General features: G+C 37.6%; 1 protein-coding gene, 1 non-coding gene and 1 pseudogene across 2 annotated transcripts; 2 read left to right on the top strand and 1 right to left on the bottom strand.

The window, feature by feature from the left end:
* The first annotated feature begins 265 nt into the window (after positions 1–265).
* Positions 266–757, top strand: LOC147921464 (uncharacterized). The gene has a single exon (XM_087497697.1). It carries the CDS (start codon positions 266–268, stop codon positions 755–757), a length of 492 nt encoding a protein of 163 aa, XP_087353823.1.
* A 5,388-nt stretch (positions 758–6,145) lies between these two features.
* On the bottom strand, positions 6,146–6,253 carry LOC147921463 (small nucleolar RNA R71). The gene has a single exon (XR_015589920.1). It is a non-coding gene; the product is annotated as a small nucleolar RNA R71 (small nucleolar RNA).
* A 9,869-nt stretch (positions 6,254–16,122) lies between these two features.
* On the top strand, positions 16,123–17,649 carry LOC147921462 (uncharacterized; annotated as a pseudogene).
* Positions 17,650–17,914: the final 265 nt, after the last annotated feature.

The raw sequence follows: 17,914 nt of genomic DNA, 5'->3' as shown, positions 1-17,914 counted from the left end.
GTTTAGAAATATACATTGGGTTTTGGTTGAAATGTTTAACATTTATAATTTAAGTTTTACTATTTATTTTTGCAAATAAATTTATTAGAGTCAAGAAAACATTATAATATGTATTTCAAGATAAGTATTTGGATGAAAGTATTTAATTACACTTCCTATTTAAACATTCCAGGATTCTCGATCGCTCTCTAACACGATTCTTCGCATCAGTTTTCCTTGTCATACCCAGATTTGGTTTAAAGAACATATACCGAAATTGGCTTTCATGTCCTGGCTCACGGTTCTCAATCGACTAACAACAAGGGATCGTTTGAGAAACTGGAATTTGCAGGTTCCTTCAAGCTGTCTTCTCTGTGCTTCAGGAGAGGAGAGCAGAGATCATTTGTTCTTTCAATGCCCCTACTCCTGCGATCTCTGGATGGACTTCTTCGCTCACCTAGCTCCTCCAATCTCCTCAAACTTCAACGGTCTTCTTATCTGGCTGAAGAAGCCGACACCCAACAGAAAACTTAATATCATTTGCAAGCTGGTGTTTCAAGCCTTAATACACAGCATTTGGTCGGAGCGTAACAGAAGGCTTCACTCTGCCAATTTCTGCACTGGAGAGAGGATCAGGAGGGAAATTCAAGTTCTAATGCGACGGCGACTGACAGGACTGGACAGAGAGGAGACTCATCGTCATCGAGCCTTCACAGTAGCAGTCACTCCACAAGACACCTACCTCTACTTATGGTTCGCGAACGTCCAAGTTCCCTAGCTTATAGTATCTATTATAAGTAAAGCTACTCATGTCAAATTCTCCTACTCTGTACGAAACTTTTTTAAAAAAGTAATATATCCGGTATCTATTTAAAAAAAAAAAAAAAAGTGATATGCTTAGAGAAATAGAGAAAATACATTTTGTAAAGGAGTTCGTGACTGTACTATATAAAATTATAAATGTTCGGTGGTATACCTATATTGAAAGACCTCTTGAAAAAATACTTGTCTTGTTTCTTCATCTTTTTCCGTTATTAACTTAAGAAGTCCGACAAAGCAAAGCTCCATTGATGGTCTTAGACCCAAGTACTAAAGATTGTTGTTTTTCTTTTTATGAAGACTCCGTGATTGTACTAGATGTTAGGTAGCTATGTTAATCTCTGAATCAAAAGGCTGTTCAAGAGAACCATATACATATATAGAATAGACGTGTATGTATTTTTTTTGTGTGTGGGGCAATTATAATCCTTGTATTCTAGTTGAACTGATTTGCTTTGTAACCATTTAATATAAAAGTAAAAGTTTATATTTGGTATATAATTATGTTAGGTTTTATACCATTTTCCGTTTTAGAGAGACGGTTGCATAGATACACAGGAAGCAGAGAAGAGCGAAAATCTACAAAACAAAAAAAAACACACATGACACAACCAACAAGCTGCAAGAACCAACTATTGGAGTATTAATCAATCCCGTATGTTTAGGGATTGGATTATTTAGTTTCCTTTCATTATTGTTGTATATTCGCGAGTATCATAGCACTTAGGTCCAGAATACATTTTTTTTTTTTTTTTTGTCGACAAACATTCCTTTAGATTAAGTTACAGGTTTACAAACTCTCCTTTAAGGGGAGCCGAACGCAGACCAGTAAAGTTACAGAAGAGGAAACTTGACCATGGTATGTTGTATACAACACATGATACAAAAAACCATGAAATAAAACAGAAAGAAACATAACTAGGCTTAGAAGCTAAAACAAAGGGATTAAAGACCCAAAAGATAAAGAGCTCTACTATGCTAGTAGGCCATCCAAATACGGGGAGTGTGATCTGTTGCCAGACTGATAACTCCGATGATAAACATTGCCGCATAGGATACATAAGATTCCTAGCAGTTTTACGCTTCCAATATTGCGCCTGAAGTGTCGAAACATCCATTCCCTGAAAAGGGAGGTCGCAAGAAGGACGAGAATTACTTCTCGCAGTCACAGAACCATAGTCTGCAAATAGAAGAGAAACCCGAAACCATACGATTGCCATCCACGGTCCCGAGCCAAGCAATAAGCTTCGTAGAGAGATAAAGCCCTTGAGTATGGTTGGTGTACAATGATACACAAGCGTATCAATTCCCCCTGAGATAGACATCAATGACGGAAAAACATGTTTTCTCCCATTTGATACTGTTATGAGAATACACACACCTCACAGTTGAGGGATATACACCAAAAGGGTCTCTCTTTGCTCAAAGAAGAATTTAAAAGCAACTCTTTTCTCACAGGAGGATACAAGGGGCTCAGAGTATGGCACTACAAAGACCATCTTTCCAAGTGTGTTCGTACCGCCAAGATGCGTTCTCGCATGTATGGTTGAGGTGAAGTTTTTAACAGCAATATCCAGTAAAAATAAAGATACCATAATTCACTCTATAATGGAGGATTTTGATGAGAACAATTTCTCCAAAAAAGAAGGACTAAGTTTAAGTGATCTAACTCATGAGGAGGAAAATGAGATATATAGGAATAAAGCTACAAAAAGACCCTTACGGAATAAGAGTTGTACATTGGAGCTACAACGATACACTTGCACAATTTGCAGATATTACTTTTGATGCTTAGCTTTTGATAAAACCATCAAATCTAGTAAGTTAAAACAATACATCTTAACCACTAAGCTGATTCATGCTCTTTCCCTTTTACATGAAAGGAGCAATCACTCCACATGGGAGGAAGTGGATGAATAACGGACTAGACCACATGACAATCTGGCCCAGGTCAAGGCCCACCATAAAGCAAAGCCGTGAGTGGTGTGAGTGAGAAAAGAACAGACAGCTAGGTTTAGGGGAAGTGTCAAGAGGATCTTTCCGGAAATGAGACAATGGGAGAAACTGGCTGAGCAGAGACCAGTGAAGGGAGGCGGATCTCCTCTACGAAGAAGGAGTAGCCGTTGACGGCGTTCAACGGGAGCAGATCTAGATTTACCATGCCGCGAGAACTCAAGTGAGGGAATTTTGGCTACGACATCCGTCAACTCGAAGCATAACCCGTGGTCAAAAAAGCAGAAACTGCTTTGTGGACATGAGGAGAGAGTGATGAGCAACACAAGAGAAGGAGATGAGTCAGGTATGTGCGGCGGATCCGGTGACTCTGGTGGAACCAGTGTGTGGAGAGTACTCCGCAAAATGTTCTTCACTTGATAGTGACAAAGTTGAATACGAAGATTTGGCTGATTTGCTCACCAGCGCTGCGAGTGGCTTGCGGAAAGAGAGAGAAGGAATCGGGAATATCTCACCAGAAACCATGGTGAAAATAAGGAAGAAAGATCTCGCCGGCAACTAGAGGCCGACAAAATGCGAGGTAAGGTCTTCGGACGAGTGGGTCCGAGAAGATAGATGAAGAAGGCCGTTTAATAGTAGGTAGAGTTTGAGAATTGTCGCCGACGAAGACTCATCTTGGGGATGAGCGGCTATCTCGACTTCTGTGCCTGGGAGAGAGTTTTAACTAGGGCGAACCCTACTTTTTTAAATCAAAACATTTTTTGTCCAGAATACATTATTATGTATATATGTATGTGATGAGACACACATAATTCATCGATTTGTTCATGGTATCAAAGCCTGAAATACAAAACCTCTAAAAAAAATTTTCGATCATGGTTACAATGACTTTCTCGAACCCGATGAACACGAACACGATGACTGTGGAGGTGAGGCTGACAATCCAGGGGCAGTGATCTCTCATCCATTGCTGAAGGGAAGTGTCGGTCCAGCAATCACGAGAGCCCTACGCAAAAATTTAAAAATGTGCCCTTTTATTATATTACAAAAGTTTTAAGTTTTCTACAGAATGCCACAACTTTATTTTGTAAGGCCTTTTACATATTATAGAAAAGAAAAAAGGCCTTTTACATCTAAGTAAAAAAACTTTTATACATATTCTACAAAAAAGGCCTTTTGTTTGATGTATTGTGTTTTTGGTGTCTTTTGTCTTTCATTTAATATTCGTTTTGAGTCATTTGTCGCATCTTTGTCCGTCTTTTGTGTCTTTTTGGTCTTTTCTTCTGTTGTGATTAGTTGTGGAGACAATGTGCTAGATTTGGAGTTTTTTGGTTGGATTCGAGCTTAATTTGAATAAAGCAGCAGGAAGTGACTTCTGGATATCTTTAAGTTGAACTGAAGAATGAAGTTTGGACAAGTCTAAAGAAGTCTAGTAAAGTCTGTAGACAAGTATGTTGAAGTCTGGAGAGGTCTGGTGAAGTCTGTAGACAAGTCTGGAGAAGTCTGGTGAAATCTGTAGACAAGTCTGGAGAAGTCTGGTGAAGTTTGAAGACAAGTCTGGTGAAGTTTGAAGTCTGTAGACAAGTCTGGTGAAATTTATTCACAAGTCTATTGAAGTCTGGTGAAGTCTGTTTTGACTACATTCCAGACACTTATTTTCTTTTTCTAAACTTTTCTATTCTCATTTTTGATTTTATATATTTTATTTTAATAAGGGTATAAATACCCCCAAACCCTAATTAGCAAGGGGTGCGATGCTAAATTCTATTTTTCTGAGTTTTTCTGCAACCTGAGACTTTTTGTAAGCCGCTCTTTTGGGATTCTAGAGATCCATCCTCATTGAAAATTTGGAGAAGATTTCTAAACCCTTTCTTATTATTTCTGCAATTTAATCATGTTTTCTTTATCTACGATTTTTGTTCTCTCTTTTGCTATGTGTGAGTAGTCACCTAATTGGGTTTTAGGGTTCTAAGTAGGGGATCAAATGATTTAATGGTTCAATTGTTGCTTGGGAATTCTATTTTTTCTTTGTGGTTCTTTGATTCATATGCTCTTAATGCTAGAATAAGACTGATCACCTTGTTCTAGATTCTAGGTCTTTCTACGCATCACAAGTGTTCGATAGAATGCCTTAACCAATATGAATTGAGCAATATTTCTCTAACCTGCGAAAGTTGATGTTAGGGGATATTGTGAACTTAGTGAACTTGTTTGATAATGCAAATTTGATTAGGAGATTACAAATGAAAGTTTAGTAATTGAGTAGTCAACTTTAGTGATTAATACCTTGAAAGCGGGTTAGTCAAATCTTGTGTTCATGTTCTAGAACGGTTCTTAACTATTGAAATCCTTGTTTCATTTTCCCATTGGTCATTGATCTCTGAAATACCCTATAGCCCAATGTTTTAATCGCATAAGTTAAATCGTTTTATTTATTGCATTTTTATTTACAATTTCTGAAACCAAACAAACAAACTTTCGTTCGCTTTAGCTATTTACAAGTCTCGAAAATCTTTAGTGTACCATTGGTCCTTGTGGATTCGATCCCGCATATATTGCCTTGCGGTTAAGTTTATCGGGTAAATACTCGAGCAATCAAGTTGGCGCCGTTGCCGGGGACCAATTGCGTTACCTAGAGATTTATGATTAGTTTATAGTCTAGAGTATTTTTATTTACAGCTGGTAACCAAAGCTTTTCTGTCTTTTTGGTGTTTTCAGGTGTATGACCCGCAGTGCAGGCTCTTCACACCTAGAACAATATCATGAAGACTTGGGAAAGTTTGAGAGAGAGAATAGGAGAAAGAAAAGACTTGCTGAAATGGATGATGGTTTAGCTGGTCGAAATGTTGGCAATGTGGATGATGAACATCATGAAGATGAACATCATGGAGAGTTTGAGGATCCCCCTCCTGCTGGGAACGTTAATCCTCCTGCTGGTGGAGATGCTGCCTGTGCAGCTGCACAAAGAGAAGCTGTGCGACGTGAAGCTACCCGTTTAGATGCTTTTAATCAAAGACCGGCAAATGTTCGACAGATTTTGAGGGAACATGATGCTCTCAACGCTGAGATGTACCGCAGAGGTATCCAACATCCTCCAATCGCCAGAAATGATTTTGAGATCAAACAGGCACTGTTGGGTTTAGTGAAGCAAAATCAGTTTCATGGTCTACTGTCAGAGAACCCAGTTTATCATTTGGAGTACTTTGAGGATATATGTGGCACGACGCGAATGAATGGGATACCTGATGATGCTGTCAAATGCAAGTTGTTCTCATTTTCTCTGAGTGATAAAGCTCATCGTTGGTTTAAGTCTTTGAAGGGAGATACCATTCGAACATGGGATGAGTATAAAGCTGCGTTCTTGGGACAATATTTTACTCAAGCAAGGAATACTCTTCTTAGGAATAAGATTTCAGGCTTCCAGCAGCATGCTACTGAGTCATTCCATGAGGCTTGGGAAAGGTTCAAAGACTACTAAGAGAGAATGTCCTCACCATGGATTCACACCAGAATCACTCATCAACACGTTCTACAGAGGGGTTGATGAGAGGTATAAGATGGCCCTGGGTACAACTAGTAATGGGGACTTCATGACCAAAAGAGAAGGAGAAGCTGAGATTTTGATTGAGAACCTAGCTGCTAGCAACAGTAACCATTGTGTTGACTATGATAGGACATTGAGAAGTAGTGGAGGAGGAGAATCAAAACAAATTGCTCAGTTGACTGCAAAAGTAGAGCAGCTTTTGAGAAGAGATCAGAGGAGTTTGAATTTCTGTGATGATACTGGTGATGGTAAGTTTTATCAGGAAGGTCTTGGGAATGGTTATGAGGAACTACAAGCTGAGCTGAATTTCATGAACCAGGAATATCAGAACAATGGTTTCAACGAGGGCTACAGGAATCACCCCAACCTCTCTTACCAGAGCACTAATGTTGAGAACCCACAAGATCAGGTATATCCACCACAACAGTCTCAACAAAAGCAGTTTATACCAGGCAAGGAAACTACAATAAGCCATTTGTGCCTCAGGGACAAGGACAGGGAAATGGATATGGTCAAGGAGGTTTTAAGCAAAAACCTCAATGTAACAACTTCCAGGGAAGTTACCAGCACCAGTTCAAACTCCTGTGAGCAACACTTCTACGTCTTCTTCAGGGGATAATGAAATGAAGTTGATGATGCAGTAGATTCTTGAAGTTCAGGTGAAGAATGCTGCTGAAATCAATGTTAAGGTGGACAGCATGTATCGTGATCTCAATGGGAAGTTCACAACACTATCTTCACATGTTAAAACTCTTGAGAACTAAGTAGCTCAGATTTCTTCCACCTCTACGCGAACATCAGATGTTTTACTAGGGAAAAGTGAATCCAAAAATAAAGAGCATTGTTATGCTGTTATAATTCAAGAAGAACCTAGAGAAGTTCCTGAGAGAGGTCTTCAAGAAGCTGCAAATGAGAGTATTATTTCTGATATGGAAGTTCTTGTTGTTGATGTTGCTGTAGATGATGAGATTGTAGGAGATGATGAGCCACCATACGTTGCACCACCACCATATGTTCCTAAGCTCCCATTTCCAGGTCGTCTAATGGAAGCTAAAATGCAGGCTAAAAAGGCAAAAGCTCTCTTTGATGAATTATGAAAGAGTTTCACATCAAACTCCCATTCCTAGAGTCATTAATGAATACAAAAACATACAAGAAATGTTTGAAGGATGTCTTGTCTTACAAGAAGAGCATTGAATAAGGGGTCATGATGATTTCAATTGGGAAGGCATATGTGCATTTTGAGAAGCAGGAAAAACATCAAAGGAACAAGGAGAAAATCCTTGCAATGGCACACTTAAAAGAGGAGGTAGAGATGGTTAGTTCTGAGTGAAATGCCATCATCCCGATTGAAATTCCTAAGAAGCTTGGAGATCCAGGGAGTTTTGTACTACCTTGCCAAATTGGGAGATTCATGTTTGCGAAATGCTTATGTGACTTGGGAGCTAGTGTTAATTTGATGCCGCTTTCTGTGTCAGAGCGTTTGGGAATTACCAATTTCAAACCGTCAAGGATTTCCTTAGTGCTTGCTGATCGTTCTGTGCGATCTCCAGTTGGGTTGGTGGAGGATGTGCATGTTAGAGTTGGGAACTTCTACATCCGAACTGACTTCACAGTTTTGGAGCTTGATAAAGAACCACATGATCCTCTCATTCTTGGTCGCCCATTCTTACATACCGCTGGGGCTATGATTGATGTAAAAAAACAGCAAATTCACTTGCAGATTGGTGACCATACTCAGGAGTTTGACATGAAAAGGTTGCTGAAAAAACCTACTATTGGAAGACAAGCCTTTTCAATTGAAACCATTGATGATCCTAGGGATAAGTATGTGAAGACATGCATTGGTTGGAGTGAGGTCAAGGAAATCCTGGATGGAGACCTTCAAATTCCAATAAAAAAGGTTAGTGCTACATGCAAGGTTAAGCCCAAAATGATCAAGGAAAATCCTCATGTAATCCTTTGTTGCTTTCTTTTGAGTCGGTCAATTTGTTTTATCGTCAAAAGTCAAAAGTGTGTTTTATTGAGTCAAAGTGCTGGTTGAGAATTATGAGCTTTTCTTAGGGAATTGCACCATGTTTGATTCATTGCCTTGGGACCATCTATCATAGTTTAAGGATGACTTGGAAGTTTAGAAAAAAATCATGACTTGATCACTTCAATAATTCTTGTCGCTTTGAAATTTGGATGATTTGAGCTTGGCCTTGCTTATTTGGACTTAATATGGACTTATTATATCTCACTTAGGGGGTTGAGAATCATGTAATGGATCCTACATTCAGAGTTTAGTTTACACCATTTTTACCACTCTTTGAAAACTCTGAATGGGTAGACTCATTTTTAGTCTAGTACCACACCTTTACCCATATCCTTGTTTCATACCACTCACATTCTTTGATCATCATCATCATGTGCATTCATGTGCATTCATGTGCAAAAACTATGGAGTATACAGACCGAGATAGCTTTCCTATAGTTAGGATTGTCATTGTAGTTTGTTTGGGTGATTGATATTGAGTTTTTGTGGTTGTGTGGTTAAGTTCATAAGCATGTGTTGAGCGAGAGCCGGTTCCACTCCCCCATATAAAAAAAAAAACCTGAGAATAATAAAAAAAATGAATAAAATGGGAAAGGAGTAAGAATTGAACCGGAAAATTCAGAGTGCTCTTATTTATTTATCAAAAGCATTTAGAACAATAATGATTTGTTTGGGTTTTGCGTTGGTTGGTTTGATCCGAGTTAGAGGGAAGCTGTGTACCTCCTAATTGGTCTGTGTCTCACTGTGATTTTGCATAATGATTTGCATCCGTTCGCATTTTTGGAAAACTTAAACACTTGAGCCACCTTGAAATTGCCCTTACACCTAGACCATAATGTGTTCGATATCCCCTTTGTGAGAGTGCACGCATTCACTAATGAATGTTAAAAGGTCAAGTTATGACTCTAAACTCTTTGTGTACTTGGGATTTAATGAAGTTGCTATGGTCATGGCGAAGTACGATTTAGTACGGTTTGATATGAGCTTTGTGATAGTGGTTTGCAGGCAATTGTTTGAGAGCATGATCCTAGAAGAATATGTGAGTTCTCGCGTTTTCAAACCTCTTTCCTTGACAAAGGTTTTTGCTTTGCTTGAGGACAAGCAAAGATCCAAGTCGGGGGGAGTTGATGTATTTTGTTTTTGGTGTCTTTTGTCCTTCATTTAATATTTGTTTTGAGTCATTTGTCGCATCTTTGTCCGTCTTTTGTGTCTTTTTGGTCTTTTCTTGAGTTGTGATTAGGTGTGGAGACAATGTGCTAGATTTGGAGTCTTTTGGTTGGATTCGAGCTTAATTGGAATAAAGAAGCAGGAAGTGACTTTTGGATATCTTTAAGTTGAACTGAAGCATGAAGTTTGGACAAGTCTAAAGAAGTCTAGTAAAGTCTGTAGACAAGTTTGTTGAAGTCTGAAGAGGTCTGGTGAAGTCTGTAGACAAGTTTGGTGAAGTTTGTAGACAAGTCTGGAGAAGTCTGGTGAAGTTTGAAGACAAGTCTGGTGAAGTTTGAAGTCTGCAGACAAGTTTGGTGAAATTTATTCACAAGTCTATTAAAGTCTGGTGAAGTCTGTTTTGAATACAATTCAGACACTTATTTCCTTTTTCTAAAGTTTTCTATTCTCATTTTTTGATTTTATATATTTTATTTTAATAAGGGTATAAATACCCCCAAAACCTAATTAGCAAGGGGGCGATGCTATATTCTATTTTTCTGAGTTTTTCTGCAACCTGAGACTTTTTGTAAGCCGCTCTTTTGGGATTTTAGAGATCCATCCTCATTGAAAATTTGGAGAAGATTACTAAACCCTTTCTTATTATTTATGCAATTTAATCTTGTTTTCTTTATCTATGATTTTTGTTTTCTCTTTTGCTATGTGTGAGTAGTCACCTAATTGGGTTTTAGGGTTCTATGTAGGGGATCAAATGATTTAATGGTTCAGTTGTTGCTTGGGAATTCTATTTTCTTTGTGGTTCTTTGATTCATATGCTCTTAATGCTAGAATAGGACTGATCACCTTGTTCTAGATTCTAGGTCTTTCTACGCATCACAAGTTTTCGATAGAATGCCTGAACCAATATGAATTGAGCAATATTTCTCTAACCTGAGAAAGTTGATGTTAGGGGATATTGTGAACTTAGTGAACTTGTTTGATAATGCAAATTTGATTAGGAGATTACAAATGAAAGTTTAGTAATTGAGTAGTCAACTTTAGTGATTAATACCTTGAAAGAGGGTTAGTCAAATCTTGTTTTCATGTTCTAGAACGGTTCTTAACTATTGAATTCCTTGTTTCATTTCCCCATTGGTCATTGATCTCTGAAATACCCTATAGCCCAATGTTTTAATCCCATAAGTTAAATCATTTTATTTATTGCATTTTTATTTATAATTTCTGAAACCAAAACAAACAAACTTTCGTTCGCTTTAGCTATTTACAAGTCTCGCAAATATTTAATGTACCATTGGTCCTTGTGGATTCGACCCCGCATAAACTGCCTTGCAGTTAAGTGTATCGGGTAAATACTCGAGCAATCATTGTTTAACAGATTTTTAAGTGGAAAAAGCCTTTAAAATTAGTGGTCCGAATCTTTGGCTTCAGTGGCTTCCCCTATGGGCCGGGCCTGCTGAAGGGGATGAACTACAAAGAATGGGCGTGCGACATTGAAACAGCCTTGTGCTCACGTAAAATACAGGGGCAGTGATCTCTCATCCGTTACTGTCACAAGCCCACCAGCTGAGGTAACATCAATAGAATCAATTGCATCTTCTTCCTCCAACAATCCTGATTCGTCGACTTCTTCATCTCTGTTGTCAGAGTCAAGAACTGAATCACGTTCGCCTATCACTCCGCCCGTGCCACCAATCTCTACGCTGCTAGCACCGTCGGTTATTCCCAGTCACAGGGGCAAACGACCATGTCAACTGCCGATTTGATTTAAGGATTATCAGACTAACTCCGTGTAGACACATACGCTGGGTAATTCTAAATCTTTGTATCCTATCCAAAACTATGTTACTACTGCTCGATTTTCATCTACTCATCAAGCATATTTGGTTGCAATCACAGATGCTGTTGAGCCAAAAACGTTTAAACAAGCGGTTAAAAGGAAAGTTTGAACCAAGGCCATGGGTTATGAAATTGTTTCTCTTGAGGAAAATGATACTTGGACCATTGAAGATTTACCACCAGACAAGAAAGCGAATTGGCTCAAAATGGGTTTAAAAGATCAAGCTCAACTCTGATGGATCCATTGAGCGATACAAGGTGCGTTTAGTTACATTGGGAAACAGTCAAGTTGAAGGGAAAGACTATGGTGAAACGTTTGCTCTGATTGCTCAAATACAAACACTACGCATGTTCTTGGAAGTTGCTGCTGGAAAAAACTGGCCTGTCCATCAAATGGATGTGCATAATGTTTTCCTCCATGCAGATCTCACCGAAGAAGTTTACATGAAGCCTCCAACCTGGTTATTTTGCGAGTGATGAGAAGAAGGTTTGTAGACTGCACAAGTCTTTGTATGGGTTGAAGCAGGCTCCTCGCTACTGGTTTCAAAAGCTAACAACATCATTGCGCAAGTATGGGTTTCAACAATCTCCTTCTGATTACTCTTTGTTTACGTTTGACAAACGTGGGATACAAATACATCTATTGATTTATATTGATGATATGATCGTTACTAGAAACTCGGATACCACTATGCATACCTTCAAATAATACTTGGCTACTTGTTTCAAAATGAAGGATCTTGGTGCTATGAAATACTTCTTAGGCATTGAGGTTGCCTGAAGTTCAAAGGGATTTTACTTTAATCAGAGGAAATATGCTCTGGAGATTGTCCAGGAAGCAAGCTTGATGGGGTGTAAACCTGTTGCGTTTCCGTTAGAGAAATCTCATAGTCTCTCCCGTTCTATTTCACCTTTGCTTCCAGATCCTGAGCCGTATCGGCATTTGATTAGGAAATTGATCTATTTGGTATTAACACGACCAGATTTGGCTTATTGTGTACACGTTCTGGCATAATATATGAAGACTCCACGGGTAGATCAATGGCAAGCAGCTTTACGAGCATTGTGTTATTTGAAAGGGACTGCTGGAAAAGGGATTCTACTCAAAGCACAACACAATTTTCATATTACAGGATGGTGTGATTCTGATTGGTCGAGTTGTAAGAACTCACGACGATCGGTATCTGGGTATTTTTACAATTTGCGAGTCTCCAATCTCATGGAAAGCCAAGAAGCAACACACCGTGCTATGTAGAGAGCTTTTATGGCTGAAGCGTGTCCTACACGATCTTGGTGTTTCACATGATCAACCAATGCATCTATGTTGCGATAGCAAATCAGCGATATACATTGCCACAAACCCAGTTTTCCAGGAGCGTACGAAGCATATCAAGAATGATTGCCATTTCATTCGTGAAAAGATATAACATGGTATTTTTAACACTGATTCATGTTGATAGTTGTGCACAAACACTTGGTAAACAGTCATTTGACGATTTTTGGGATAAACTGGGCCTTTTGAACTTCCATGCTCCTGTTTGCGGGAGGGTATTGGAGTATTAAACAATCTCGTGTGTTTAGGGATTGGATTATTTATTTTTCTTTCATTATTGTTGTATATTCAGGAGTATCATAGCATTTAGGTCCAGAGATACATTATTCCGTATATATGTATGTGAATCATTTCTCAATGAGACACACAAAATTCATCGATTTGTACACCAACAAAATAATCTAACAGAATAAGTACTAAACAGCGACAACAAAATACACTAGAGAAAGATCAGTGTTCACAATCATCAATGACAAAGCTCGCTAGCATTAGCATGTCTTTGAAGTTTCCACGAGAGAGCGAGACCTGAGGCCAGTCTCAGGCCCGGCCCGGCCTGCGGCACATTCCTATGAACAAATGTATTGGGCTTCTATTTTTTTTTTTGAAAATTTTAGTAAAAAAATTAGGTCCAACTAAACCTTTACATTGTAAATATAGGTCTCATTTTCAAAAAGTTTAAGATTTGGTCTCAAATTTTAATCTTTATTTATCTATTATTCCAAAATAGGCCTCTATTTTATAAACTCTTAAAATTTTGTTTTAACTTTTAAAATTTACCTTATAAAAACTATTTTAAAATGGTTACGTATAGGGCTTCATTTTTTTGCTAAGTGGGCACTCGCCAGCCTTACAGAACTTAGATCAAGCAGTCCCTATAGGCTACAACTCTTCCCATAATGAAACACACTAAAAAATTGAAAAGTAGCAACGATGAGCCAAAATATACCTTACATCAAGCAGTGTCAACATCTCCTATATGATTAAAAATTCATTTTATAACCAGTAGAACAAACCCTAAAATCACCAATGAATTGAAAGCTTTAAGCTTTAAGCTTTTGAACCTTCAAAGTTTAAAGTTAAAATCAGTGAAAATACCTTCAAGTTGTGAACGAGTTAGATTTGCGAACATATGAAAAAATTATCTGTTAAAAATAGAAAGTTTTGAACTGCCAAATGCTGAACCTTTGTATATTTGTTCGTTTATGCACATTTTTACTCCAATTTTTTTTGTAGTCATATTTGATTTAGCAACCCGAATGACACACATGTATTTGATGTGAAAACCGGTTTACAAAATATACAAAGATACAAATTAAATGCTATCTTTGTGTCTTTGTTCCTTTATGCGTATTTTTACTCCAATTTTTGTCATGTTTCATTAACATACTTCAAAAACTTATGAAATATGCGTAGAGAAAACAAAAGAAAGCAAAGCAAAACAATGAGTCCAACCCAAGTATAACATCAAACAAAATAAAGCAAAACAAAACAAATTTATGGGACTCATGAGTTCAACACAAGTATAGCACATTTCAACGAAACCCGAAAGGAAAAAAATGATATTTAATTTACCAAGACACCAAATTTTAAAGATTTATTGGATCTATGAGCAACCTATAGATTTAATCCTTTAGTTTTCAATTGCGATGGTTGAAGACATCGTCTGCTGTATAGAGAACGTCCAACAAGCATCCAAAAAACCGAAACCGATGAACTGGTTAAGAATTGGACGAGAAATGTTGGTCATTTTGATATTTCCAGTCATTTTATCAAAAATTTCATATTGGCTTCTTTTTTGGTTTCTGAGGGTTCCAAATTTTCGATGAATTTCTGAAGGCACCAAGTTACCGAGGGTTTTCCGATAACATATAATAATTAAATAGATAAATAATTCCTAAATAAAAAAATAAAGAAATTTTCCAAGTAAAAACACTTGTATTAAATAAGTGAAAATACACTAAATTGACCCAAATTTGGATAAAAACAATTCAATTGACATACTATACTATGGTATCTCATTACTAGATTGACACAATATTTCTGTAAAAAGACCAAAAACCCAAAAAGAAATAATAATTAAATTTTTTTATGAGAAATGCCCTAAAATGCCACCTAAATAGTTTTTCTTCCTCAAATACCACACATTCCTTATTTTTCCAATTATACCATTCATTAATAAATATAATGACTATTTTATCCTCACATTTTATAAGCCCAAATTGGGTTAAGACTTCAATTATTTTCTCTTCATCGATCCGATCTTCTTCGAAACTTTCCCGACGAGATCTTCCGGCGATTAGCTCCGTCGTTGTGTTCCATCATTTCCGGCGATATCTGTCAACTTTGGCTAGCTTTGATGTCAGTTTAGTGATCAATCTTGCTCAATTTGGTTGTGGTTCCTCTCAATTCGCAAGTTCAATTTGGTAGTGGTTCCTCTCGATTCAGATCGAGATCTAGCCTCGATCGCAAGGTGATCTCTAACTTGATTAGTGACTATGATTGAGTTATGTTCAGTTTGTGGGGAGTGGAAACAAAACGATAGAGGAGTCTGGGATTTTTCAATTGATTCTAAAAAAGGAGGATCTCTTACTAAAGTAGATGAGAATATTTCTTATAAGGTTTTAGCTTAGATGTTAATTGAAGATTATGGACTTGATTGTTTAGTGAATGATATCAAACTTAGCTATAGGCTTTCTTCAAGGATCAATCAGATGGTAGAAGACTCTCCACCAATGTATTTGCGAAATGATCGTCAAGTACAAACGTTTATCAGGAAGTTTCAAGATGACCCTGAGTTGAATCGTTTATGTGTAACAGTAAGTGAATAAACTGTAGTTTTCTTACTGCATTAGTATGTCTTTTCTATATTTGATGTTGTTTTTTCTTTTAATGTAGCTGTATATTGAATCTGACAATGTTGAAAGTAATACTCAGTCAACTACTTTAGAGAACACCCGATGTATTCAAGGTTTTCAGTTTTCGAATAGTGATATATCTGTTGCATCAGTTCGTTATCTAACCAAGGTAAACTAGGCTCTATTTTTTTACTCAAAATACAATGTCTTACAAATCATAGAATACAGAAGTGCTTTTTGTAATAGGTGCTTTCTGTGAGTATGTATAATAGAGTCATATATCTAGTTATAATCTTTCTTTGTTCATTAAGAAGGATATGGTGAAATGAAGTCTGATATCTTTATGTCAGGAAAGTCATCCTAAAGTCTTTATCAGAAATGAAGGCATTCCCTAATTGTTACATTTAAAATGTGCTTATGTTTATAGGAGTTTCATGAACCAAGTGCAAGTGGCGCCACAGTTTCTGAATCACATACTGATACCTGTTCAACTGCTGAAAAAGTGATTTATGATGGTATTGCTATAGGTTTTTCACATCACACTCAAGCGTTTGATTATATACATGTGGGGAAATATTTCAAAAACAAAGCAGAGTTGATGATGAAGATGCGGCTGTTTTCACTTGAGTTCAAGTTTGAGTTCAAATCTTTGTGGTCAGACAGAACGAGATTGATATTGGGATGTGTCGATCCTAGTTGCAACTGGATGATGCGTGCAACAAAGCTCAAGTCATCTGATTTCTTTGTAGTGATTAAGTATATGGGAGAACACAATTGTGATACAACGTACAGGAATGCAAACCACAGGCAAGCCACTGCAAACCTTCTTGGTTCTTTTATCTGCAGTCATTTTGCAGAAAAGAAGGCTAGACTCAAGCCAAAACAGATAATTGAGAGAGTTAGATTAGATCATGGTGTTCATATAAAATACAAAAAGCTTGAAGGGCAAAAGAGGCAGCTCAGATTTTGGTTAGAGGAACTCCAGAGGACAGTTACCATAACATAGCAAAATGGTTGTTCATGGCTAAGGAAAAAAATCCAAGATCAGTTGTTTATCTTGAGATGGACTCTGGTACTAAATTCAAATAAGTGTTCATTGCATTCGGTCCATCGATAAGAGGTTTTGATTTGCTGAGAAGAGTGATTGCAATAGATGGTACATTCTTGAAGGGGAAATTTAAGGGAACTTTATTAGTAGTTACAACACAAGATGGAGATCATCACCTATACCCGATAGGCTTTGCTATTGTCGATTTAGAAAATGATAAATCTTGGAATTGGTTTTTTTAGGTGTCTACGTACTATCATACCTGATGCACCAGATTTGGTGTTTGTCTCTGATCGTGCATCGTCCATTGCAAAAGCACTTACAGAGTTGTATCCAGCATCACATCACAGAATCTGCAAATACCACCTTGGAAACAACATCAAAGTAAGTTTCAAGGGTCAATCATATTTGCTACCTGTTGAATCTGCAACCATAGCTTATACTCGTGAAGAGTTTGCTAAAATATTCATCCAGATTCAAGATGCAAATCCTAAGTTGGCTGAGTATTTACGAAAAGCTGATTTCAGAAAGTGGGCTCGTTCCTATGCTCCTTCAAATCATTACAATATTATGAAAACAAACATTGCAGAGTCATTTAATTCGATGTTAAAAGAACCACGAGAGTTGCCAGTTCTTTCTCTTCTGGAGACAATCAGGTTAACTTTGACTTCGTGGTTTCATTAGAGACGTGAAAAGGCTGCTAAACATTACAAGCTTGTCATGCCGCAAGTAGTGAAGAAGTTGGTATTAAGGTTCTCAGATGCAATGAAACTTGACGTTTTCCAAGTTGATGAAGACGAGTTTGAGGTGAAGGACAACATTAACAAGTTTATTGTTCACTTGAAGAACATGCATTGCAGTTGCTGTGTTTTTGACACCGACAAAATTCCGTGCATTCACGCCATTGCTGCTGCAAAGCGTTCAAATAGGGATGAAAACCAGTTTGTTCATGTTTGCTATTTGACTGAGACATGGGCTAAAGTATATGCTGAAAGCATACACCCGAATGGAGATATAAATGATTGGACTTTCCCTGATGTTATAGAAGAATTCTTTTGTGCACCTCCATTTAGTTAGCCAAACAGTGGGAGACCACCAAAAAAAAGAAAGCGATCTATTGGAGAATTTGGGGGTGCCAGGTTCAAAGTTTCAGAGTCACAAGTGCAGTAGATGTGGCACATCAGGACACAATAAGAGTACATGCCGACTTCCCATATGATTATCGGTTAGTGATACCTTTCATACAACAAAGCTATATGTTGAATATGTGACATTTTTGGGATATGTATTTTAACATTTTTCATTTTTTTTTGTAGGTGTGGTAGAGGATGACACAACAAGG

The sequence above is a fragment of the Camelina sativa genome, chromosome 18 (assembly GCF_030686135.1).
Source record: "Camelina sativa cultivar CO46 ecotype springtype chromosome 18, ASM3068613v1".
Lineage (NCBI taxonomy): Eukaryota > Viridiplantae > Streptophyta > Magnoliopsida > Brassicales > Brassicaceae > Camelina > Camelina sativa.
The sequence above is the reverse complement of the archived record's forward strand: the minus strand, read 5'-3'. Positions and strand labels throughout refer to the sequence as shown.

Coding starts and splice junctions, on each gene's coding strand:
- LOC147921464 (XM_087497697.1), top strand. CDS start 266: ATGTCCTGGCTCACGGTTCTCAATCGACTAACAACAAGGGATCGTTTG.